Source organism: Lissotriton helveticus, chromosome 7, assembly GCF_964261635.1.
Source record: "Lissotriton helveticus chromosome 7, aLisHel1.1, whole genome shotgun sequence".
NCBI lineage: Eukaryota > Metazoa > Chordata > Amphibia > Caudata > Salamandridae > Lissotriton > Lissotriton helveticus.
In genome coordinates, this window is record NC_136068.1 from 15,593,254 (window position 1) to 15,620,671 (window position 27,418).

The window sequence follows — 27,418 nt, forward strand, 5'->3', positions numbered from 1 at the left end:
GCCCGGCCAAGTCTGGGCCTATCCTGCACCCGTCAGCATCAGAAAGAGGCTGGCACCTGCACCCGCCTTGGTTCTAACTTTGGTAAGGAGAGGAGCTTGTCGTGGGTAGGGCTTACCTGATGGCCTGATGACTTACCTTGATGACTCTGGAAGTGGGATTATCTTGTTTATTTAGTCAGCTCTCTCACCTCGTTTCATAGTCCTAGCTGTTAACTTACATCCTTTCATGGCTACACCCTTAGCGGCTACTAGAATCACGCCCAGGTGGGCTGCTGGTGTGGGGGCTGGTCTTGTACCACTGGAGTCCAGCTGAGAAGGGTTACACTCCATTTTTGTGTGAACCAGGGGGACTCAATGGTACTAAAGGGTGCTACAAACATGGGGGAAAAGAAAGGGTCTTCAAGCTAATTGCCACCCCTGCCAGCTGCCCTCGTGTTTACACTACAGTGGGATTCCTTAATTGGGCGGTGGGGTTAGTATCTAATGAAATAGAGCTGGGTGAATGAAGGCTGTCTTTGTCCAGGGATAGCCTCTCCATACCCATTTGTTGTTTGCTTGCCTCTAGCAGGGCTCCTGGGTCGCCTCATCAGGGCAATCAGGGAGATGGACAGGGGGTGTTTGGGCAGGGTCACACTCAGCCCCCCACCGCTTCATCCCTGGTGGCTAGCCCTAGACACAAGTGAAAGAGGAAGGGTTGCGTCACAACTCGGAATCATTCCAGGCTTAATGTGTCAGCTCTAACAGACCCTTACCCCATCTGTGTAGAGGGAGGCCCATCCCCAGTAAGTAGTTACTAACTGAGCTTAAGACATTTCTGATTAAGAATCATGACCCCATTCTGGCGAGGCTCTTCATGGCTGGGTGTGGGAGATTCTGACTCATATACGTTTGGGGAGGGGGTTGCAACAGGAGCAGAGCCTACCAATGATACAGCAGAGGTCCACCATCCTTATCTATCCTGTCACAGACCCCAACATCGGAGGTGAGCCCGGTGTGATGGGTTCCTCTCTGAATGTTCCTGGGTTGAAGAGCTTGACAGAGGCTTCCGTAGTATAGTAGCCCTTCCTCCGTGCAGTCTCAAGCAAACTGGACAGTTTACGTACCCCCCCCCTCCATTAATCCTGGTGCGGTGCTCAATCTACTGCCGACTCCCTATGTTGCCACGCTACGTAATGTTACTCTCCGCCCCCCCACCCTCGTTGGTGAAACCTTCATTGAGCTCAAAGCCATGGAGGTGCACTGGCTAAAGTTGCAACCTCATCGAGGCGGGGGCTGTGGAATCTGTCATTATGGCCCTAGAGTGAGTTGGGTGGACTCAGACAGCAAACTATGGGGAGTGGATTGTGTGATGGTTAATTTTAACAACCCCAGTATTGTGGCAGATCTACTCTCCGCCCTACCCCACTCAAGATATGTCACCCACCCGGTATAGTTGCCCTCCCCTTGGGATATTTCTATAGGCCTGAAAGGGTTGATGGCCCTCCGGTGTCTCAGGTTGCGGTGGGAGAGGCTCCCCCACTGCGCGCCCGGCTGGCTTCTAGGCACTCCCCTCTCTGGTGCTACAACTAGATTTGCTCCTCTGAGTGGTCTGGAGCCATGCGATTGACACGGCTCCCATGACTCCCCTTCCTATACACTCCCAGCAGCTTGGAACAAGCTGCCAATGGAACTGCGGAAGGAAACTAATTTGTTGCCCTTCCGAAAGAAATTAAAAACAGTGCTTTTTCAGTAAGCGTGGGGTGGTCTGTAATTTTATGACTAGCTGCTCTCCATTGTACTTAATGCTCGAACCTGACAAAGCGCTTAGAGACCCCTGGGTTATAACGCGCTATATAAATCAAATAAATAAATAAAATAAAAATTTGTTGCCCCCGGCCCTGCCCACTTCTTCAGCAGCCACTCTACAATCTTCAATAGGTTGGAATCTCCTGTCATGAAATATTGTTGGACTTTTCTGCTACGTTTACTAACCCTAGATGACTACAGTTGGTAAATAGCTGTCCAATGATCTGCCTCCAAGCACCTTGGGAGGTATAGAATATTCATTCCTAGAAGGTCACTCTTCCTACTTTACACCAGCAGAGCCCTTGGAGCAGGGAGGGCTCTGGAGACTGATCACATCTGTTGCAGTTGAGCTGAGTGAATATATCTGTGACCTCTGCTGGGAGGCCCAGATGATGCAGAGGTTGATGTCATTCCTGAATTCCCCTCTATTAGTTTTAATTAACTTCCATGCTGCTTGTGGGGAGGAAGACTTGCTATGGGCACTTGTGTCCACCGGCTTGATTTGACTCTTAACACACTTTGGGAGAGGGTAACTGGGAGGGAACTAATCTTGTTCGCAGGGGACTTTATTTGTCTTCTCTGTGACTTTGTCCTCTCTAGGGAGGGTCTCAAGCCTGGTGCGTTCCTGGACTCACCTAATCTGGTATTTACTCTGGACAAGTTAGTAAATTTCCCCAAATCCACAATTGTTCCGACGATCAAGGGGAGGAGTTGTATGTCGATCATTGATTTAATTTTTGTTTCAGCTCCTTTATTTTTGCTTACTTTTACTTTTAATCTTATTCACAGCCACTCTTTAGTGATCACAATCCTGTGCCCCTATAGTGGATGTTCCTACGGCTCCATGGACACTGTAAAAGGAGGTGTCAATTGGTACCTTTTTGCCAGGGTAAAAGATTTAGGTGCCTCATTTATGAGGCCGTGCGTCACTTTTACGCCGCCGGTGTGTCATTTTTTGTGATGCACCAGTGGTGTAAAAAATCCACCTTGCTGCGCCATATTTACAAAGTGACGCATCTACGTAGATGCGTCACTTTGTAAACCCCTGTGCCACATTATACCTGCACCAGGTATAATGTATGCAAGGGGGGCGTATTGACGCAAGAAAGGGTCATGGAAGTGACGCAGTGTCCACTTCTAGTACTCACATGCGTCAAAATCTTGTGCCTGCCTCACAGCAGGCGTAAGACTGACGCAGGCACTTTCACATGGGGCTTGCCCCATGTGAAAGGACACATTACTGGAGTTGCGTCACTTTTGTCACTTTTGTGACACACTCCAGCATACTGACGTATCTGTAACTCCTTGCACCGTGATGCGTCATACTGTAAATATGACGCATCATTGGTGTCGCAAGGAGGGTGCAGTGAAAAGTGACGAGTCGGTGTTTTCACACAGCGATGCGTCACTTTTCATAAATGAGGCCCATAGAGCTTATCTCTTTGCTAAGTGTGCTCAGGAGTTTCACACTTGCCTGGATATAGATGCTGGAGGAAGAGAGATCCTGCAAGCTTTTGATGGTATTGCTCTGGGCGTTCTTAGTCTATTCACAATAACTACCCTCGGCAGTGTGGCCTCCAAAATCCAAAGTGGTTTGCAGGATGTAGGAGGCTTATAAGCAAGCTCTTGATGCCTGCCAGTCCATCCTGTGGGAGACAGCCTGGGGGGAGCTATCTCAGGGGTGTGACAGAGGGGCAGTTCACTTATTTAGTAGGAAGGATTGGCAGAAGTAGGGAGAGATTTGACTGTCGGTGAAACAAGTTCATTATTGAAGATCCAATGTGATAGAAAAAAAAAGCTTCAAACTATTGGTCATGCTGAGATAAAACCGGTGCAATACAAGTGGAATCTGTTCAATGTATCAGACAGGGTTGTTGCAGGGATTCTGCTTAGAAACAGAACTATGCCTGGGGCCACAGAACATCAGTGTGTTGGACGTGAGTCACCATACCACATCTGTACCTCTGAGCCCAAATCAAGACAAGTTCATCGTGCCGTACCTGCCCTCCCAACCTTTACAGAGTAACAGGTAGTTTGGCGCCCCAGAACACACACTCTACACCCTTTCAGGCATCCCGGTAGAAGGCCATCACCTTTCGTTAGCTCACTCATACGTATCCACAATGCACAGAAAAGAGACACGAATAAAGCTTACAATATTTATTGAAACTATTGTGCTCTATTTTGCAATAGCTGCTCTGCAATTAAAAGACATATACAAGTCAAAAATGTGATTAGCATAATTAACAAACTGTTCACAATGAAAAGGCCTGGAATATGGGAAGACAGTTGTGCCTAAACCTACCCTCACTATAGAAGCACAGTGATATATTAGAGATGGGTGGGACTTGTGGGGGGCCCCATCTCTGGCATTCATAGGAAGTTGTTTTACATCTCAGGCAGTAGAGCTATTTCATGTGTCAGGGACTTTGCTTTGTCTGAATGTGTCCTCTCTGTTTTTAACATAACAAATTTAGATTTATATGATAAGATTTATCCGACCACAGAGCAAATAAAGCACAGTTTATTTCAACCTTGTAGGAAATGTTCTTTCAAATCCCAGCAGAAGAACTGAATAATAAAACATATGCAGCCTATTTCTAAAATAAATGTGTAACACAAAAACAAGTCTGTTCAAGCAAAGGCAGCAGACAACCTTTAAGAAATACACGGCAGGGGTATTCAGTGTATCAAAGAGGGTTGTACATAGAATCAGCCGTGGGATATATTCAACGTATCAGAGAGGGTCGTACATAGTATCAGCCGTAGGAGGTATTCAACGTATCAGAGAGGGTTGTACATAGTATCAGCCGTAGGAGATGTTCAGTGTGTCAGAGAGGGTCATACATAGTATCAGCAGTTGGAGGTGTTCAGTGTATCAGAGAGCGTCGTACATAGTATCAGCCGTAGGATCTATTCAACGTATCATAGAGGGTCATGCATAGTATCAGCCATAGGAGGTATTCATCGTATCAGAGAGGGTTGTACATAGTATCAGCCGTAGGAGATGTTCAGTGTGTCAGAGAGGGTCACGCATAGTATCAGCCATAGAAGGAATGCAGTGTATCAGGGGGTGATGCATAGTACAAAGTATTCCGTTCATCAGATAGGATCAGGTGCACACATGTGGAATTCAGTTCTGAGGCCTGTGGAGAAGAAACAAAAGACAGCATGAAGACACTTCTCAGCCTACTTTTGGGGTTAGTCAGGAGCTCAGAACAACATTATAGGGTGCACATGTTCTTTAGCAATAAATGACCCATATTGTGATCGGAAGGCCCAGCTTCCCTGTAAACACCAAGTGCCTGCAAGGGTTTAAGTACATGGCATTAAATTCTTAACTTTGTGTCCTGTAGGCTGAGTGGAAGTGAGGGGAAGTATAGACAATAGAGACACTGTTCCATGTTTTCAGACTCTACCTGTCCAAAGTGTTGGTCTGAGTACTTGTGTAGTTAGATTTCTTGTTCTGCAGGCAAAATACCCCCTTCCCAGGAGTTTGAGAGGATGCAATATCCTGGGTGGCCTCATTATTTTACCTTTTTTTGTGCTACATCAGCTATGTACGCATTTGAATTTTTGGGGGTTTTATTGGGATTTCATGCTCAATAAAACTCCTGAAGGTGTCTTTATTTCCCTCTATTATTGATTAACGGCCACATGCTTCAACATAAGGAATTGCGATTCTAAAAAAGCGATTTTTAAGGAATTGCTATTTAGGAATCGCAATTCCTTATGCATGTAGGAATAGCAAAATAGATTGTGATTCCTAAAAATTACTGTGAGTAGTTGGCCCGGTATATTCTGTCCTTGGGCACCTTGCACCAGTGCAGACAACCCTTATGGTGATTTAAGAGATCTCAGAAAACCTTAGAAACTCTCTAAGAGGTAGCTGTGGAAAGCAACCTTCAGGCTTAGTTCAGAGTGTAAAGCAGCTTGTTTTACCAGAATTCAACCTTATAGTATAGATTAATAGTATGTTACAGTATCTCCCACACGGAGATAGACACAAAGCACACAATACTTAAGCAAATAAATCACAGTAAATGGCACTAATACACAGTGGGGCCCAGGGGGGGACTAAACTATATACTAAGAAAGTGGTATAAGAACCACGACTTGAGTCAGAACAATGCCGAGAAATGCCATAGAACCCCTCCACCATGCCAGGCCGCAGCGGCCCGGGCAGCGTCTGCCCAGGCACCACCCTCCCCTCGCTGCCCCCACCCCTGCAAAGTAATGAATACACCGGAGGAAAGGAATCGGAACGAGGAAAGGTGCCACCCAGCCCCCCAGAGGAGAAACCACCCTCCCCTTGCTGCCCCACCCTAACAAAGAAATACACCCCACGGGAAAAAATGCATTCAAATGCGGGTGAAGGAGACGCCTGGGGGGAGCACTCACTCGTAACTTTTGGACTGGAAACATGTGTGCGCCCCGCCATTTTGGGACCGCCTCCTGTTGTCGCTCTTGTCCTTGGTCCACGATCTTGCAAAACAGCAGACATTCTACTGCCTTCACTTGGTGCTGTGACTGCGTCCCCCCTCCGACCCAACTTGATGGAACTCTGCTCTCCTGGTTTTTTGGGTCTTGACCTGAGAAAATCTACTATTTGTATATATATGTATATAGAGATAACTCTAACCACTGGTATATGTAGTAGACCTTTGTACTCTCTACCATTCCTATGTGACTCTTAGAGTTTATCCATTTGTATCTCTTCCTTGAGTGACTTTACAACTTGTACATTTGCATTTTTTTTCCTGTTTGTATCTCTTCCTGGTGTGACTCTACAACTTTTACATTTGCAATTTTTTTCTGTTTCTATCTCTTCCTTGTGTGACTTTACAACTTGCACATTTGCAATTTTTTCTGTTTGTATCTTTTATGTAACTCATGTAATCCTAAGCCTTTATGTATCGCAGCTGGTTCTTATGTAAAGCGCTATATAAAATTGCATTAAATAAAATTAAATTAAATTAAAAAAGTAGAATTGCTGGGACCCCAAGGAACCACCTAAGGTGAACAGATAGGGACCCCACGGTGTCCGAGTGCAGTGTGTGACCACTATGCGTGCTACATACACGTCTAAATGCAAGTCGCAGTTGGATTTTTAAAGATTAGGGACCCTTCCCAGTGAACCCTGAAGAAACCCCGTGGAAGACGGAAGGTTGGAGTGCCACCCTACTAGTGGATACCATGGTATCTGAGTTACCTCTCCGATGGAAAACCGGATGCATAGGTGTGAAGTGGTGTCCCAAACCTCCGTCAAACTCAATGGAAGACTACAGGAAAGTGCTGCTGCTGGAAGAGGAGAAAGTATATGGAGGAATACAAATGTGGATTCTGGAATAGAAGAACCTGAAAGCATAGGACATAGTGTCTGTCTCACTCAGGGTGACCAGGAGACCTAGTAGAGGGATGCCCTCCGATGTAGGGTGCTTCAGGAAGGATGACTGTGACCTTGGCTCTGCAGCTGCGCGGACCGGACGATGCTGAGGACAACCAGGACCTGGATATGAGCTGTCACACAAAGCATGTCAAGTGCTCAGGGGTCGGAGTCCAGCGGGAGCACAAACAAGCCTTGGCAAATGCAACCAATACAGGAAGTCAAGAAAGTGCACGGATGGGACCAGCAAGGTCCAGGAGACTCACCTCAAGCAGAGGACTCAAAGCAGACCCGAGAAATCAGTGGAGCCCAAAGAAAACAAAGGTGACCCTAAAATTGACCCACAGGCCAAAGGCACAGGAGTCATGAGAGAACCTCAAACAGCTCACCAAAAGAGGCAGGTCTCGATGCACACGATGTGGTGTGGCTGAAGATTCTGATCACTGGAGGTGCTCGAGGTTGGGGCTACTTGGAGCCTAAAGTTCTTTTGATAAAGATGTCAACAAGCATTTGCTACTGCAGAGGGGACGTTATACCCAGGAGTTTGGGTATTGCAACCCTCACAAGAACTACCGGCCTCAAACTTGGTAAGAGGGTAGATAAGGCTTCGGGAGCTGAGAAAAACCACCACTTGCATTGCAGTGCTCCTGGAGTCAAGAGGAGCTTGGGATCTGCAAACTGGTCGACTTAGTTGCTCTGCCTGCAAATGCAGGGGAGTGACTCCTTCACTCCAAGGGGGACTAATTTGGTTGTCCTTTTTGCTTCACAGGCCTTGAAAGGTTACTGTGTGGTGCATAGGCGCAGACAATACAGCAGACTGGAAGTGCAGTGAAGTCGGCCCAAACGAAGTCTAGCAAAGTCCAAAGTGCTGAGACGGTAGAAGTGCAGTGGTTTGAGTTCTCAATCTTATCCCACGATGAATCCAGGGACCTGCACCTAGGTAAGCCCTGACGAACCCTAGGGAAAGGGTTGGGAAGATTCAGCGGACCCTCCCAGGGGAAAGTCTGGACAGGCGGGAGGTTACTCCCAAGCCCTTTGTCCAGTTTTGCTCCAAAGCAGGCAGCCAACGGCTTCCATGACTGGGTTGAACTGGACTATGCACAGGATCAATAAATGTGCCCCTCATGCAGTCTTTCAGGCGCTGACAAGGTCTCTCACCCAGCCCTAATACGCTAAATCCTGTCTGGGAGGTGGTCACACCTTGTGACAGGATGTCTATTGTTCTGCCTTCCCCTACTCAAGCGTGGCTCAGTAGCAAGAGGGCAGACATGTGTCTCTGGTCTGCAGTAACCATTTTGTGCTGTCCAGAACTAGGAGGCTGGTACCAGGAACACTGAGAGCCTAACGGAGGGCTCGTCCAGTGCTTGGAATCATACCTCCCACACCATACTAAACATGATAGGATTAGTTGCAGCTGTTTTTGAGATGATATTTGCGTGATTACACGGTGCCCCTCTATATAGTATATGGCTGCCTCATTTATTATCCGGGAGAATGGACTCCGTAGGCTGAAGGGGTGCTAGGCAGTAGCACCCTCTCACTTAGGACCAAGAACCCTGCCCTCAGGATTGTAAAGGCCTGCTATGGGGTGACTTATAGGTTTTGAGTGCAGTGACCCTTAGAAATAGTAAACCCAGTTTAAATAGAAAGGAGTAAGACTTTGGTCCTGATTAGCAGGATCCCAGTCAGACTAGTCAGAAACAGCATCACAACAAGCAAAAAGTGGGGGTAACCATAAAAAAAGTCCTACTTTCCTACAATTACCTAATAGTGAATCGCAAATGGTGAATGAATGAATGGGAATGAATGCATAGGAATGCATGGGAATGCATTCGCAATTTGCGAATTAAATTGCAAGGGTGCCCGGGGGCCTAAGGCCCACCTGAAGCAACCCCCAGAAATTTAAGTGTGCACATGTGGTGCACACACATGCTTTAAGGGCATGTTTGTGCGCCACATGTCAATTTGAAAAATGCACTTTTGTGCATTTTTCAATTAATGTGCGAATTACCGATAAAATTCAAGTTGATTCTAATTGGCGTTCCCTAAATGCACAGTTTACATGTAGGAAAAGCTTAATCCATCGCATTTAGGGAATCACAAATTGTGATTCCCTAAATGCATTAGCAATTTAGGTAATTGCAAAAACATTTGCTTACCTAAGTTGCAAATGGAAAGCCTTTGATGCATCAGAAAAGGCTTTCCATTTGCAAGTTAGGTAATCACAATTTTCTTGAGTCTTGAGTTTCTTTCTGAAGTCTGCCAGGGAGCGTGCAGTTTGGAGGTGGAGGGGCAGGTCGTTCCAGGTCTTGGCGGCAATGTAGGAGAAGGAACAGCATCCGTTGGAGCTGTGGAGGATGCGTTCAGTGGGTGCAAAGCTAATGAGCGGAAGCGCAAGTGTCTTGCGTTTAGAAGGAAGTAAAGTCGGTGGTTGATGTAGGACGGTCCTTCACCATGTAGGGCTTTGTAGGTGTGCGTGAGGATCTTGAACTAGCGTGTCTTGTGGATGGGGAGCCAGTGGAGGTTGCTGAGATGGGGGTGATTTGAGTCCATTTGGGAAGGTTCAGGATAAGTCTGGCTACAGCATTCTGTATGGCCTGGAGTCACCTGAGGAGCGTGGTGGAGAATCCGGCATAAATTGTGTTGCCGTAGTAAAGGCGGCTAGTGATCAGGCCCTGAGTGAGGCTCTTTCTGATGTTGAGTGGAATCCATCTGAAGATTGTGCAGAGCGTTCAGAGGGTGTGAAAGCAGGAGGAGGCCACTGCATTGACTTGTTGTTTCCTGGTCAGTTCAGTGTCAAGGATGCTGCCTAGATTGTGTGCATAGTCTGTTGGCCTGGGTGTACGACTGGTGCTGCTCACCATCAGCTGTGGTTCCATATGGATGTGTTTTTTCCAAAGATCAGCACTTCTGTCGTGTAAGAGTTACGTTTAAGGCAACTGGCTTTCATCCAGTTGGCTACATTGGCCATGGCGTTGCAGACGTTTGTTCTGGTGGTGGAGGGGTCTCCGGTGAGAGGGAGGATAAGTTGAGTAGTGTCTACATAGGCAATTATGTTGAGACCATGCGATCTGGCAATGTCTGAGAGGGGGGTAATGTAGGGGAGGAACAAGGTGGAAATGAGGGATGATCCTTGGGGTATGCCACATATGATGATCTTGGGTTCAGAGGTGAAGGGAGGCAACCAGGCGATCTGTGTGCATCCTGTAAGGAACAAGGCAATCTGCATGAGGGTGTTTTGCTGTATGCAAATGTTGTAGAGTCTGTTGATGAGGGTGTGGTGGGATATGGTGTTGAACGCAGCTGAGAGGTCGATGAGCATCAGAGCTGCCGTCTCCCTATTGTTGAGGAGGGTTCTGATGTCGGCTGTGGTAGCGATCAGCACAGTTTCTGAACTGTGGTTGGTTCTAATCCCGATTGGGAGGTGTCAAGCAGATGGTTTTGTTACAGGTATCCGGTGTGCTGTTACTTCATGACCTTCTTGAGTACCTTCTCAGGGTGAGGGAGTAAGGAGATTGGTCAATAATATTTAAGTTTGCAGCGGTCATAGGAGGGTTTCTTTGGGAGGGGTCTGCCCTCTGAGTGTTTCCATCTGTCTGGGAAGGCTGCTGTGGTGATTGAGTGTTGATGATGCTGGTGAGTTCCCTGCTGATTTAACTGGTTCTGAGGATGAAAATCCAGTTGCGACAGGGGTCAGTGGGTGCCCCAGAGTGGATGAATGACATGATGGCCGTGGTGGTCTGAGTGGTCAGTGGAGACCATGTGGTGATTGTTCGGCTTGTGTGGGCTGGTTGGCCGAGGCTTTGAGGTTGAGCACAGTGGGTTGGGGTCAAAGTTGTTGTGGTTGGTGGCGATCTTTGTTTGGTAGTCCGGGAGGGTGTTGTAGAGTTCTTGAGAGGGGTGAATTGTGTTGTATATGGCTGCTGGGTTAGAGAATTTCTTGACCATTTTGAATAGTTATTTTGTGTGGTTAGTTGCTATATCGATGCGGGTTGTGATGGCTTTTCTTCCTTGATGCTTAGTTAGTAATTGCTTAAGGCTGCTTTGTGAGCGACTCATTTGGAGGGGTTTCTGGTGAAGTGCCATCATTTCTCGAGTTGAAAGCAGTTGCGCTTGGTGGTTCTGAGCTCTGGGGTGTACCAGCTGGCTTGTTTTAAGTTTTTGGTGGTATTTCTAGTTTTGTCTGGGTGACTCTTTTGATGCATTTGGTAATCCATGCAGAGACAATCTGGATGGCCTTTTCTGGGTCTGATGAGGGATCAAGTTGGGTGTCGCTGCTGGCCTAAATCCACTGTGTCTCTGTTACCTTGCTCCAGATGTGGTTGGAGCTGTGATGCTTGTGGTTAGTGTGCTGAGCACCGAAGATGTTGAAGTGAATGATGGCAAGATCGGACCAGGTGAGTTCTGTGATGTGGCTGTGTTTGACTCTGTTTCTGGAGGTGAAGATGGGATTGAGTGTGTGCCCAGCTTTGTGCATTGGTTCAGTGACCAGTTGGGTGAGGCTGGTGTTGTTCAGCTTCTCCTGGAGGGTGGTGGATTAGCGTTGTTGGGATCATCGATGTAGAAATTATGGTCACAAAGTAGGACACAGTGGAAGGAGTCGATGGTTAGGGTTGCGATGAGGTTGGTGATGGCATTGCAGAAAGCTGGTCAAGGTTCCGGGGTGCATTTTATCATTGTCTGGGCATTGGTCTGTAGTTGGAAGTTGAGGTGTTCCATGAGAGGTGTGTGGTCTCACTTTGGTGGCAATGCATTGGATGGTTTCTTTGAAGATGATTGCAATGCCCCCGCTGTGTTTGTTAGTGTAGTCTTGGTGTAGCCGTCAGGTGTTGTGGTGGTGATGTCAGGGTTTGAGGAGATTGCCATGGCCTGGTTGCAGAGTGATCGGGCTTTGAGCAAGATGCATTGGAGAGGTTTGTGCTGTATGTTATGTTATGTTATATGTTATGTTATATTAATTTTCATATAGCGCACGGCTACTCAAAAAGAGTGTCCGGCGCTTTAATAATGAGACCTACGACGAAATAACACAACACAGTAATAAAAACAACAGGCTGGCCCAGTAAAAGAAAAAGGAGAGAAGAAAACTTAGATGGTAAACAACCAGGTCTTTAAACCTTTCCTAAAAGCAAGTAGACTAGTGGAACCCCGGAGTGTCAGCGGCAGGGAATTCCACAGCTGTGGTGCCAGCACTCCAAAGGAGCGGCCTCCAATACGAGCTCTTTTTACACGTGGCACCACCGCCAAAAACAGTGATTCCGATCTGAGAGAGCGTGCCGGGTGATAGAAGGCAAGTCTCCTTTGGAGATACTTCGCTCCCTCAGCATGGAGGGCTTTGTAGGCCAGGGTTAATGCTTTAAAGGCAATCCTCTTGCGGATAGGCAGCCAGTGTAAGGTCTGAAAAAGACCCGCCACACTGGCTCGCCTATTTAAGCCATAAATGGCTCTCGCAGCCGCATTCTGCACAACCTGGAGCCGCTGCAGCAGATACTCTGGCAGGCCCAGGTAAAGGATATTGGCATAATCCAGCCTAGACCCGATCAAAGCCTGCACGGTCAGTTTCCGATGTTCTTCCGACAAAAGGGGTAAAAACTTCCTCAGCACCTTGAGGAGGCCAAAGCAGGTGCCCGTCACCCCAAGGACCTGAGATCTCATCGTCAGGGCCTTGTCCATCTTGACCCCTAAGTTCTTAGCTACTAAAGATGGACAAGATGGTGGAAACATGTTGATAGGCCACCAGGCTTGCCAGTCAGGATCCGACGCACACCCAAAGAAGAGTACCTCAGACTTCTCTGAGTTGCATTTGAGGCCGCTCAGGTGGAACCATCTAAAGACAGCCTCAAGGCAGTCCCGGATACTCTCCCCATTAAAATCTCCTCCACTCTTACAAGAGAAGAGGAGCTGTGTGTCGTCGGCATGGGACACGATCCGGGCCACGAAGGACTCCGCCAGTGCTGCCAAAGGGGTCATGAAGATGTTAAAGAGGGTCGGGCTCAATATAGAGCCCTGCGGGACCCCGACTCCCAGTGGCGGCATCACGGCCGAGTCCGGGGAGGCCCAGACCGTTTGTCGGCGGTCAGCTAGGAAAGATGAAAACCAGCTGAGCACCATCCCCCTAAAGCCAATCTCATAGAGTCTAGCGAGAAGGCCCTCATAGGGAACGGTGTCGAAGGCCGCCGACAAGTCCAACATGACCAGCATAGCCTTACCCCCAGAGTCCAGTACCCCTTTAATGTCTTCCGACACCTCCAGGAGCGCTGTCTCTGTGCTAAGGTTTGGGCGGAAGCCGGATTGAATGGCGTGCAGAATCTCATGCATTTCCAAAAAGTTGGAGAGCACCGTGTGTATGTGCTTCTCCAAGATTTTCATGAGAGCTGGCAGGAGAGAAATCGGTCTATAATTGACCGGTGCCTCAGGATCAAGGCCAGGCTTCTTCAGCAGGGGGATGACCATTGCCTGCTTCCATGCTTACGGAACCAAACCCTGGCTCAACGAGAGGTTCAAAAGTGGATTGGCCAACGGGTTTATCACTTCCGCCATTTTTGCTAAAAACTTAGCCGGGCTGGGGTCCAGGGGCGACCCAGATTTAAGATTGCCCATAAGCACTAAGGAGGCAGAGGCTGAAATGGGGGGGGAGATTGCCAGCATCGGGCCTGATGAAACCGCAAGGCGCGAGTCATCCTCGATGTTGATCGACCCTGCGGGTGCCGCCAGTTGAAAAGAGTCCTGGATAAGCTTAATCTTGCTGGTGAAAAAGTTAGCAAGATCCAAAGCCCAGGACTTAGGGGGCATGCCTCGGGAAGCATTGGAACGAGAGGCTGTAAATTCTCTAACTATGGAGAAAATCTCCTTGCAGGAGTTGGAGGCGGCTTCTATTCTCCCCGCAAGATAGGCTTTTTTCCCCAGGCGAATGTCCGATATATGCCTTAACCGCTGCCTTATAGAGCAGTCGTGCTTCAGGATCATATTGTGAGCGCCAGGCTCTTTCCGCCGCCTTACAAGACTGTCGAGCGATCGACAGTGCCGCCGTAAACCAAGGGGCCGAAACCCGTTTCGGTGTTAAGCGGGGGGCCATCACTGGGGCAAGGTCATTTAGCCTGTCCAAGAGCCAAGCCTGCAGAGACTCAAGATCCCTCTCCAGGTCTCCTGAGAGGGGGCACGGGTGATCCAGCGCGGCCTGAGCAAGCATCGCTGGGGTCACACAATGGTAAGCCCGAAGGGCGCGGCGCTGTTGCTGGAATGCGGGATTGGCGAGTCTCGCTGTGCCTTTAACCAAAAATTTGGCTAACCTATGGTCTGACCTTAGCACCGGAATAATCTCCTTAACCTCCACAGGAGATGTCGAAAAGACCTGATCAAGGGTATGTCCCTTATCATGTGTTGGTCCCCGAAGGTACGGGATCAGGCCCAAGGGGGCAGTGGCCTCCAAAAATTTGATAGTATCCGGGTCTGATAGGTCATCCATGCGGAAGTTGAAATCTCCAGCGACAATACAATGTTCTGTTTTCAGGGCCAACCCTGTTAGGACAGACTCGAAATCTTCAAAGAAGGTTCCAGATGGACCGGGTGGTCTATAAACTAATAGACCTTTAAAGGATTGGTGGGGTGCCAAGGTGATGGAGAAGGCAAGGGACTCAGAGCCGCAGATGTCATCTACAGGCAGAATGGAGCAAGCCACACATTTCTTCACCCCTACCCTCGAGTCTGTCCTTCCTAAAAACATTATAATCAGATGGAATGGCAGAAGCCACGTCGGGATTTGAAAATTCCCCCAGCCACGTCTCAGTTAACATGAGACAGAGAGGCTTTTCCGTGTCTAGGAGATCATAAATATCCTGCGCATGTCTGCCTACAGATCTAGTATTGAGCAGCATACATGGATACCCAGCATGGTCGATCTTTTTATTGGGAGGCAAAGACGTAGCGCAGCTAGGGCGCCATCCGCATCCAGGGCAGCGAGACTTACCCCTATGACGACCGGGGAAGACAGTACAGTAATCGGCCGAAAAAGGTTGTAAGGGGCGTAGTGAGCGTAGCTCACGTGATGTATAACGGAGCAAGGGGGGCCCAGGAGCATATACGCCCGGTGGCAGGGCCCAACCCGCCGCCCCGGTCGCCTCCGGGACGCTGACGGGCGCAGACGGGCTGGACTCTGGCGTGACTCCGGCGGTGATCCGGCGTATCCGCTGCGCGTTAGCATGACTCCCTTAAGAGGAGGTCATCGCCTGAGCCACTAGAACGTGCAGCCCGCGCCCCTCACCCAATATGGCCGCCACAGAAGCACTGTGCTCCCACAACCAGCCCACAGGAACCGGGACCCGCAAAGCGCGGTGACAACCACAATTATGGTGCAAGTAAGTGGCGTTTGCAATTAAGAACAAGGGATAAGTAAATAAGGCTGTAAAGAAAATATCAAAAAGGATTTTAAAAGGACGCCGCAGAATTGTTATTACAGCGCGCGTCAGCTCAGCAAAGCGCCATGTAGCGCTCAGGTAGGTCTCGCGTCCGCTCGTAGGTCAGCGGAACCAAGAGTATCAAGAACGAGCGACCTGGTTACCTCCCTTAAGAGGAGGTCGTCGCCTGAGCCACTAGAACGTGCAGCCCGCGCCCCTCACCCAATATGGCCGCCACAGAAGCGCTGTGCTCCCACAACCAGCCCACAGGAACCGGGTAAAAGTAGTCTCAAATTTTGTGGGCGACAGGACTCCGTACAGGAATGATGCACTATTTTTCTGGAAAGATGGGATGTAGAGTGATTCTCATCACTTTGAGACCCCCTTTCAGTCACCCCAGATGTTTCACAAGGATGTATGTGGCCTTTAGGGGATGTGTGGTGCAGGCTCTTGTGTGGACTGGAGATCCTGTATTGTAGGAGAAGCAGCAATGGTGGCAGGTGAAGAGACCTTTGGTTGCTCGCGGGGAGGCGGTGTAGCAGTTGTTGTTTTGGTGTGTGATGTCTAGTTCCAAGAGCTCCACAGCACTGTAGTGGAGGGTGGCAGGATGGCCAGGGCTCCTGGTGCTGGGTGTGATCCAGGCGCTCAGGACAGGTGCAGACAGGCATCACTTTTACCCGCTGCGTAGCCACACTGCGTCCTCCATTAAGTAGGTCCTGGGGGAGGGTGGAGCGCTGGGCCACAGGAGTAGGAAAATGGCAGAAGGAGGGAAACGGCAGTAAGAGGGAAGAAATTTGCAGAAAAAGGCAAACAGAGCAGAAAAAGATATAACAGAGTATAGAAAAACAGAGGGCAGGAAAGCTAGCAGAAAAAGCCAAAAGAGAGCAGCAAAAGGCAAAACAGAAGGTTAATGTTAATGTTAATGTTATTATGGAATTTATAAAGCGCAGACTATTGCTCCGAAAGGTAGAAAAGCATAGAGCAGAAAAACAAGCAGCAAAAAGCAAAACAGAGGAGAAAATGCAAAATAAAGGGCAAGGAACAAGCAGAGAAGGTTCAAGCAGAGGGCAAGTGGAGGGCAGCAGATCTACAAGGAAGTAGTGGACTGCGGACAAACTGGACTGGAGTACTGTTGCAGGGGGAGCAGGCATGAGGCCCCGCTCCTTAATTTATTATTTAAAACATATTTTAATATAACTTAATGTTCTATTCCTATACAAAATAAACTTATACTACACAAACATAAGAAATTCAAAAGTTTTAGTTATAACTACACGTTAATTTGCACCCCGCCCAAACAGTACTATAAATCACAGACCTCTGTAAAAAGTGTTGTGAACTTGCTAGCCAGACTACAGTCTACTAGTGAAAGCCACAAGTGCCCTCATTTTATTATTCTCATACACACACTGCCCACCGGGGTAACCATCAGGGAGATCTGTCCTCAGTGTGAGACTGGTGCTGGGCCTTACTCTGTGCTGATCCACTGAGGTTGAACCTTTAACTTATAGTCTTTGTACATCCTTACTCTGCCCCTCAGTGGATACATTAGGAAGCAGGTTGAAGTGTCCTTATTGTTGGAGGCTGTTGCTTCTCTGCCACATGCTTCCCCCTCAGTTACAGCCACTGAAGTAAAATGTTTTACTGGAAGGGTAGGCTTCCAGTACACATCTTTTGCAAAAGAGCATGCACACATCTGCACACTATAGTGCAAAGGTTGCGCAGTTCACTAGGCAGACTATAAGAGCGTCGGTGCAGAGGAGGACAGCAGTAGCAGGCCATTTTAAATTCATACTTTAGCTGCTCTGTTGTGCGGTGCTAACAGTAATATATCTACCCCCCACTCCCCCAGAGTGGTCCATCGCCTCAGTCATTCTTTCCATTCTTGTGATGCTGGGCCTTTTTATGGCTTTTCTATGTGGCTGAAGATAGTACAGATATTGCAGTGAGGAGAAGAATGTGGTGTTTCCCATTGCTTACCGTTAAAGGTGGCCATATGTTGCCTGATCTCCATGCTTTAATGCCTGCAAGCAAAAGAAGCAGCATTAGGATACCTTCAGAAGATATGTTGCTGGATTGTAATGAGATGAGCAGTCTTACTCTGACTTTTGTTCTGTGGAATTTATTTTGTTGGTTTCCTCCTTTGTATTTGTTATATCATTTCTCTTATATATTATGGTATTGTATTCTTGCAGACAATGAAAGAAACCTTGTATATCACATGTCACTGAATAGGTGTGAATTCAATAAGTGGATGAACTGTGGACTGGATTATCCTCGGGCCCTTGATCATGGGCTTCTATCACAATCAGGAACAAGTGATCCAACTACCCTATAGAGGCGATCCAACTTTGAGGGGGGATACTTCTCAGTGAAGGTGCAACCTTGTGGAACACCTCACCTCTAAATGTACAGCTGGTTCAGTCCACTCTCTACCCCCTTACAGAAGGGATCCGACGGTAGGGTAAGATGCCTCTCAGTGAAGGCTGTCTCATACAATACAACACCTCTAAGTGTACAGTCAACACTCTACTTCTCCACAGCAGAGATCCAACTGTAAGACCGGATGCTTCTCAGGGAAGGTTGTCATTTTGTGGAACATCTCACCTCTGAGCGCACACTTGCCATTTATTTATTAGTTTCCAAAGATCCTAATTCAGGGCTGGTAATATTTAGCTCTTCCTATTAACAGTCCCTCTTTTTATTCCCACAGCACCAAAAGGCCTTTGGAGAGTTAATGAAAATACATTGTAGCCACAAGTACATCTTTACAACCACAAAATGACATGTGCTAAAACTATTTCATTTCATTATTCTTTATTTCGGTTAAACAACCTTAAAAGAATGCAATACAATACATTTTAAAACATTACAATACAATATATATATCTACACAGTACTGGGTTGGGATTAAAGAGAACTAGCAACAAGGTCCTTCTCAGTTAAATTAACACACATATTCAAGGAACACTTAATAAATAGCAATTCATTAAATTTAAAATAATACTATAGGACAATAAAAACAAGGCACCAGGAAACACTAAGATCAGGCCAATTCCTATTGTCATTATTCTAGTTTGAGTTGCAGTATAAGTCTAGATCAAATTCAATTACATGCACCACTTGGTAGTAATAATATCAGTTCAGTTACATTTATAATTACATATTGCACACATGTTCCAATAAAGATTACATATGTACAATTAGTTCAGATACAATAGGGCACAAATCAGAATACATTTCAGCTGCTAGACTACAATCATGCCAACTCTCAGTTTACATTTTATGGCCTTTTCTCTTCCTGACTATCGCTGCTGATAGGAGGAAGCGGCTCAAACTGAATACTATTAGGTGTGCAGTGTCTCCTTTAAACACTCTTTTGCCATCTTTAATGTGGCGAAGGCCCAGGAGTTGGCATATGGGTTTTAACCATTTTTTCCTCGCATGTAAGTAAGCGGGGCATGTAAATAGCACATGGGACTCATCTTCCCTATTATACAATCTATAAGGAGACTATCCCAGCATATCTGTTCATAAGATTCTGTTTTGTCAGCTTAGATATCCATGACAGATTAATCGAAAACCCAGGCCTTATTAGCCTCCCACTGGATTGCGTTACATTTACAGAGGTGACCTAATTTAGGAGGTGTCAAAAAATAACATTTATGTAAGCAATCTAAGTGGACACCATTCTGTGCTAAGAGATGCTTTAGATTTGTCTTACCATGTAAGTGCGGTCTGCATCAGGGGACTGCGCCTGTGGAAAAAACAATGAGAATGGGTCACCAGGTGACTAGATGAAGCAAGAGCAGCCATACCCCACCCCCGGTCACCAGGTGACTAGATATAAAGGGAGAGGAGCCATACCCCACCCCTCGTCACCAGGTGACTAGATGAAGAGAGAGCAGCCATACCCCACCCCTGGTCACCTGGTCACTATATATAGAGGGAGAGCAGCCTCACCCCACCTCTGGTCACCAGGTGACTAGATATAGAGGGAGAGCAGCCATACAACACCCCTGGTCACCAGGTGACTGGATATAGAGGGAGAGTAGCCATACAACACCCCTGGTCACCAGGTGACTAGATATAGAGGGAGAGTAGCCATACAACACCCCTGGTCACCAGGTGACTAGATATAGAGGGAGAACAGCCATACCTCACCTCTGGTCACCTGGCGGGCACGAGAGTTGAGCACAGAGTAGAACCTCATCCTGGTCTTAGTTAAAGACCCAAAAACATCTCATTTTGGTTCCGTCACTGAGTCCAGACTCACCCTGCATGTGTGAGGGGATTCCTGCACAACCAAGGATACTGTTGACTCAAAAATATCCAAGTTGCATTTTTATCAGCAGGTGAAATTAATGTGTTAACAGATTAAAGACACAATAACCAAAACCCAGACTTCCCAATTCATAAAGGAAACAGCGTTCTAGTAAATCTAAATGCTAAAATTGAATTAACACTAGAAGGTGAGGGAATATACTGGAAACGTGTAGAAGATGTCTTGTGTCCTATTCTTTGGGGCTAGTATCACACTACTAGAATATCTTCCAATTTTAATCTCCAGACAACTCCATATTCCTTCATCACACGCACGTCCTCGCTTATATGACGCACACTTCCTCGTTCACGAGTGTGTGAACACTCTCCTTTCTTGGTCTAATCACTTTGTACTCCTCATCCTACCTTCCTCTACAGCCGCCAAGGTACCTTAGGTCTGCCATGTAGTGCAGCTCATCATGTTCTACAACACAAATACCAAACACCACAAAACCGCCAATGCAGTATGAACTAGACATACACACATCGCCTAACTCTGGACACCGAACGGCATCTCCCACTGAACAATATTCATTATGGATCATCTTTCCTGCAATGATTATAGTTCCCTTTCTAAATCTGAACATTATTGACAGACCCCAACTGAACCTTATCCTTTCAAGATGCTTCAACTCAACAGCGACGCCCCCAGACCAGGTCAACATACATCTTAGAACCATCCAAATACAATTCATAGAGACATGTCACACAGTCAAATGCACAACATTGTATCACAAAATTGTACTTTCCTGTTAAACTACTCTTGCAGACAAACACTGAACCACCAGCCATCCAACTCGATGAACTCAACTAACTCAACAAAATGTTAGAGCCATTGGAAGACCTGTCTATGGAGAAAGCACTCTACAAATATCTTTAACAGGGAGAAGCTCATTATACTTTCAAATTAGCAAACACAATCCATAAAGTGGATGTTTAACAAATACTAACTATATGCAACCACAGACATAACATCAAATTGAACAAAATTCAAAAACTCTACAAACACTTGCCAAGGTTAAGAAAGCATAACAGTGCTAACCTACTACTACTAATACCTTGTTTCCTGTAAACATCAGGAGTTATCATTAACCCTGGGTGTGGTTCGCGAAGTAGCGCTACGCACTACGCGAACTTCACGTAGCACTACGCGAGCTGCGTAGTAGCATATTCGCACTGTGCAAGATGCGTTATCAATGATTGCACAGTGCGGACAAGCATCCCGCACTGTGCAATCATTGAAAACGGCATCTTGCACAGTGCGAGCTGTAGTTTTCTGCCGCTCGAGTAGATTTTTACTCGAGCGGCAGCTTTCTCAACCCGGACTGGTAGTTTCTCATCGCGAGTCTCGCCAGGATGTCATTTTGCTTGCTCACGTTCGCGAACATGACGTTGAGGAACGCGAACAAGCAAAAAATTACCGCTGCACTACGCTACGCTGCGCTACGCGTGTTCGCACTGTGCTACGTGCAGCTCGCGTAGTGCGAAGTTGCGCAAACTTCGCAAACTACACGAGCGTAACGTAGTGCTTTTCCCAGGGTTAGTTATCATTGATGCTGCCATGGGAGATTGGGCAGAAGTATGCATATTCAAGCTCAACTCTCTCCCAAGGTAAGCTGGAAAGGCGCTTTAGTATACCGTCCGACTGGACCAAAAAAAGTGTTCAGTCAAACCCTACTGGAATATACTGTGTCCGATGTGCTTGCACACAACAGTTCCTCTTGCTGGGAGACTTCAGTTACCATGGGTAAGATTCCTCTGAGACTTGTCAACTATTTTCCAAACTAGCCACACTTGGTCTGTTCCAACAAGTTAACAGAGCAACTCATGTCGCAACTCATACTCTGGACTTCATTTTTACTAACTTCTCACCATTAATTTGCAAACCACCCAAATCTTTATATGGTATTAAAGAAGATGCACACGAGTGGTGAGTGAAATAATTCAGTTTATATGGCCGCCGCACGTTTTGACGCTTGTGTGACACGTTCTGATGTCACGCGTACACAAAGGCCTTAATCTTGTTCCCAAAATATGGCCGCTGGACGTTTTGACGTTCCTACGTCACATGACATAAACGGAGCTTGCGCAGAAGGAGCTTGCGCAGACTACCATACTGCCCGGAGACACTGGGTCTAAACAGTCATCTCTGGAATCTTGAACACGCAGTGTTGTTGATTCAAGACATGACATCAAAACACCACACTTTACTCTGGACAGAGCAGTCACTCATCTGTTTTCAGATTCCTAAGTATATTGTGACAGGAAAAACAAATACATGTAATAAAAATATGTCCAGACAGTGGTGGAAAACCACCCCATATTCTGTGGCTAAGGTGCTGAAGTTTAGTGTCCCGCCAAATGACTTCGATATAGATCAAGCACTTTCTGACTACGAGAGAGCTCTGGAGTCGGAATTTAATAAAATAGCCCCTCTCAAACCTTACCACAATCGGATGCATACACCCCAGGCACCTTGGTACTCGAAGAATTACAAGAGAAAGCCTCCTGTGAGAGGTTAGAAAGACGATGGCTTATAAAGTATCCTTAAACCTATACCATCTCAGCTTCAAGATAGCATGTACATTTCTTATATCAAACCAAATTGCAAAGGCCAAACACTCTTCCAAAGCCCTTTTTAATGTCCTTAATACTTTTATACATTTTGAAGCATGCTCCCAAGAAATAAATGCTTCACAATTTCACAAACACTTAGTGACTCCTTAGCGAACCATTTTGAAGATAAAATCAAAATGATTCATATTTTTCTAGTCCACTTGATCAGGCTTGTGAGTAGCTCGACTTTTGTGCACCTCCCCCTAATTGTGCTACCAGCCCAAGCAAATTTTAATGCTCTACACCACAGAGAATTCAGAAAATCCTTGTTATGTTATGTTAATTTATATTTGTAGAGCGCCAAATCACCAAAAGGTCTCTAAGCGCTTGCAGCATAGACCAAGAACCCGGGAATCCCTTATTCCTGCTGCGCTCCGCAAGATTTGGGTGAGCTTATCCAAATGCCTCAGTGAACAAGATGGTCTTCAGTTTCCTCCTGAACAGGAGTAAGGTGGCTACCACATGCACACTGTCCAGTAGCTTGTTCGAGAGCTGGGGAATCACAACTGAGAAGGCCCGTACTCCAAGGTGGCTCTTTTAAAGCGCGGGCAGGCTAACAGGCTTGACTCAGATGAACGGAGGCATCGTCTAGGCACGTAAAGCTTCAAACGGTCTTTGATGTAGTTAGGCGCCACCATGGATGGACTGGTGATTCTGGGCACCGGGCAATCACCCGGTAGGCTGGATGGTGTAGAGGCTGTTTTTTTTCAGGGGGGGGGGCGGTTGTGCTGGGGCTGCCCCAGCAAAACCAGCCCCCTCTGAGTTCGTCCGATTTTGGGCCGTGACTGACTCCGTGAGTCTGAGTCAGACTGGGGGGGGCACAACTGCACTGCTGGCAGCGGCCCCATCCCCCCTCTTTGTCCCCCCCTCCCTCTCTTTCTGTCCCGCTCCTCCGCATGTAGTAAAAACTGAGACCTCAAGAAACAGGCAGTACCTTTTCTTTCCTCCTTTCGTTTATTTGCTCCAAATGTGAAATGGATCCAAAAAAGAGAAACACTTGCTGGAAATGTCGTCATTTTCAGACATTTTTTAATTTCTAAGTGCAGCCTCGGGGTGGAGAGAAATAATACATTCAAAATATGAAAAATAACTAACAAACTAAAGCAGACAGAGTGGTTGCAAGGCGGCCAGATTGATGTATTCACACCGAAACACATTAGCGCCACTTTACAGTGTTTGCCAGTGAAGCGCTACTTTTGTTGTCTCCTCTTTCTTTGAACAGCAATGTTTTTCCTGGGTGGGAAAGTGTAATATTCCTGGAGGAACTGAAATACCTGCTTGTTGGATGAATTGGAAAACAAAATGCATACTGCGGCTCTGTATTCACGGACGTGGTCTTTTTAAACCATACTGCTTTCCTTTTGTAAGAATATAAGCAATGTGCATTGAAGCGGTCCCTTCTGGGCCCTGTAGTCATGGCCTTAACCTTTGAAGCAAAAGCACTCACTAAGTTCTGAATAATTAGTGTAAAAAGGAAAAGGTAACCGTGTTGTTCCCGCTTACATTCACATGCTTTACTGAATCTTGCTTTCCCTATCAGTGTTTGCTTTTTCTAGGATGTTGTTAATATTTTTTAGGCAGCATATTGCTCTTGTCTAGTGCATAATTTGAATTGAGTCACATCTAGGTGTTTATAGCGGGTCAGGGCAGTGCAAGTTTCCCTCAATGGGGCAGTATGGTGTTCATTGAGGGAGAGGATGTGGCACTATGGTCAGAGCTGCTGAATTTGGAACTAGTGAACCAGGTTCAGCCTTCAAGGCCAGTCCACCAGACCACTCCCCTGAGGGAGCACATTCCCATGCCAGACGTTAGAAGGCCCGCAAGACTTTAGAAGCCCTGGTGTCTTAGCAACAGCAGGTGCCCCTAGTGGTGGCAAGTGCGGGTTAACCTTGAAGGCCTGTCCACCACAATCCATGACGTTCACCTCCAGTCTTACAGGTAGGCCTAACTTCAGGTGATGACGTCATGTTTGTAAGTATAATATGGTTTTAAGAGCACTTGCTGCCTCCTTCCTGACCTCCAACAATTTTCAGGAACAATACAAATGTCATGATAACTCCAGTGATTAATGTTCTTAGTAGAGAGAGATGGGGGCATATTATCAATTCCAATTGAAGCCCATGTTAGCTGTCCGTCACATCTAGCATGGGCTTCAATTGGAACTCCATAGAGCATATTATCAAGCCCATTATCGCTACTAAAGCGGCGATAATCTTATTGCCTGTCTTGATAATATGCCCCATGGTGCTTTGCCTTGTGGAAGTTTTGTCTCGCGGAAAGGAAGCGCAGAGGGTTAATGTGCCTGCTGCTAAGAAGCTGTACCATGCAGATCACAAAGTGCACACAATGTAAATGGGTCAGTGGGTTACTGCTTTTGTCAGAGAGACCCTATTGTTACTTGCAGTTAATAAGTTAAAATCCTAACTTAGAACATTGAGCTGTAAACTGTCATGTAAGAGCTGCAGGCAAACTGCAAGGTATAAATTAGAGCGTTATGTTTTTTTCCCCAGTCTTTGATTATCCTAATGTTGCAAAAAAGGATTCATTCGGGTAAACATCAATTCTGATTATTAAAAAGATCCCCCAACCATGGTATTACATTTTAAATTCTGATTTCGTGTTTCTCCAGACCAATCACTATTACACTATGCTGCCTACTAGTATGGTTGTCATGTCACTCCTACACTTTGTAGACCTTTGTCTTATGTAACATTTCATTCACAGTGATTTACACACGTATGATTGATTGTCTCTGTCTAGTATGTGTGATGTAAAGTGCTCTGACACCCTACACTGGTATTTGTGGTGCTGTAAATTTTCTGATACTTTATTATTTTTACATTTTTACACATGCTAACAGTCTCTGCAAAGATTTTTCGTTATTAGTATCAGTGGCACATACAACTGTAACGGTGAGAAAGGTAAACAGTCAACTTTGCAAAGGGCCCTCCACTTCACAGCAGCACAAGTCACATTTTTTAGTAAATTTTGATCCGTTGCAGCCTTGATCAATTTATTAGTTAAAACCGGCAAATTATGCTGCAGATGATGTATTATGTGGCAAATATGGCAGAGCCATAATTATGTAGAAAAAAGTTGCGAACTGGAATATTTTGCTATGTATGCTTGAACTGCTCTTGTGGAAAAAAGGAGAAGTGCTGATGACAGAGAAGCCATGGCTGAGAGACAAATGGCTCACGATTCCACTTTTAAGGATATTTGGGATATTCTGTGATTGGAAACGTATTCATCTTTGTGAATGTATTTTAATGTCGATAACATGTGTTTCCATTGGTTACATTAAATAATGTAATAAGCTGTAACCGGTTAGTGAAATGGGAAACAAATATTAAAAATTGGGATATTTTGTTGTTTCTGCTATACCTCTGACTGCACCCACTAACCCCATCCACAGGTTATTCCCGCCCTCTGATTCTCCGCCCACATTTCCCCTACTTTTTTTCTCCCACTGCTGCAGCCTGTGCTTGGCTACATGTCTGTTACATGTACATACATCTTTATGGTAAGAATATGTGTTACTCTTTGAGCTTTGTGAGTGGTCTCTTTGTTTCAGGATGTACACATGTATTTATAGATTTATTATTATTATTATTATTATTTAAGACATTCATTAAGCGCACAGCTACCCCCAACGGGGGTGTCCCGGCGCTGAGGAATGCAGATCAAGGGGGGGAGGAATTTATTGACCCGAAAATAAAAAAGTTTTCAGTTTGCCCCTAAATTGAGACTGTGATGTATTCCTATAGGTTCTGTATCGATCCCCCTATTCCTGACCCTATTCTGGTTAGCAAACTAACAAGTTAACTAGTAGTCAGCCCATGAGGCAGAAAACCCCCATGATGCAGGAACCGTTATCTGATAAAGCCACACTACGGCACAGGAACGTGTTATCTGATTAGGTCATAACGCTTGCCATCTAATTAGACAAGCGATATTCCCCAGCCCCTGATAAGGCATACGGAGTTCTCATAACAAATCAAACCTATGACAGACCTGGGAAAAACCCTGCGGCCATTGTTTTGATTTCACCGAGAACTTCAGCAAAAGAATGTGCTAACGACCTGGTCGTATGACATCCTTATTGACGTATCTATGTCCATCCTTACGTCAATCTCGGCACCTTAAAGGTATAAATATTACCGATATTGCCCTATGCAAACACACGCGGTGGTGACGAGGACGGAGCAGTCAGACTTGCCGAAGCCCAGAGCAGAGCAGACCCCGCTGGCGCAGCCCTGCCTTCTTGACGCGCTGAGATCGAGCAGCTGCCTATTTCTCCTGCCGAGAAATCCAGCTCCGGCGTTTCCGGGTAGACCTCGCAGGCAGCCTGGAATATCGAGACCAGAGACGAGAGATACCATCCCTCATTCATCCTAACTTCCAGGTACAGAACTGAATAACCCCTCGCAGAGAATTCTTTAGTCAGTCACTTGGCAAAAACAAACTTAACTTAAACTGTAACTTTCTATTCCCGCCCACGTATTAGACTTAGGTCAGGTACACGGGGTAGGCGTATCTAGAAACACCAGTTGAGTACGTTTAGTCAAATGTATATGTGTATGTAATATATTTTATTCATTTTAAACCTTCATATGGCTTAGAAACCATATCAATGTTTTTACAGTATTATTTTATACTTCTGCTTTTAATGTATGCACTTTACTTAACTACAAGTATTGCAATAATATCGATCCATTTCTCTTGTACGAGAAAAGAGACTGATCAATAAATAACATCTTTTATTGAACACGCCGTCTCTTCCTTTTCTCTACAATCTGATGAGACTAAGAATGCACGTACTGACTGAGTAAAATAAATTGCCTTTTGTTCACACGACTCTCGAGATACACTCTTGATTAGGGGAGAGCAAAGTTGTCATGTTCTATGGTTGTCA

The 27,418-nt window shown here is 46.3% G+C and overlaps 1 protein-coding gene across 1 annotated transcript in view; it reads right to left on the minus strand.

The window, feature by feature from the left end:
• Window positions 1-17,546: 17,546 nt before the first annotated feature.
• LOC144767916 (uncharacterized) overlaps window positions 17,547-27,418 on the minus strand; it is a 61,907-nt gene continuing 52,035 nt past the window's right edge. Inside the window, exons 6-7 of the mRNA XM_078651255.1 lie at window positions 19,289-19,321; window positions 17,547-17,588 (exon numbers count right to left, since the gene is read on the minus strand). Of these exons, the coding sequence (XP_078507381.1) occupies window positions 17,547-17,588; window positions 19,289-19,321 (75 nt within the window). The remainder of the gene's footprint in view (window positions 17,589-19,288; window positions 19,322-27,418) is intronic.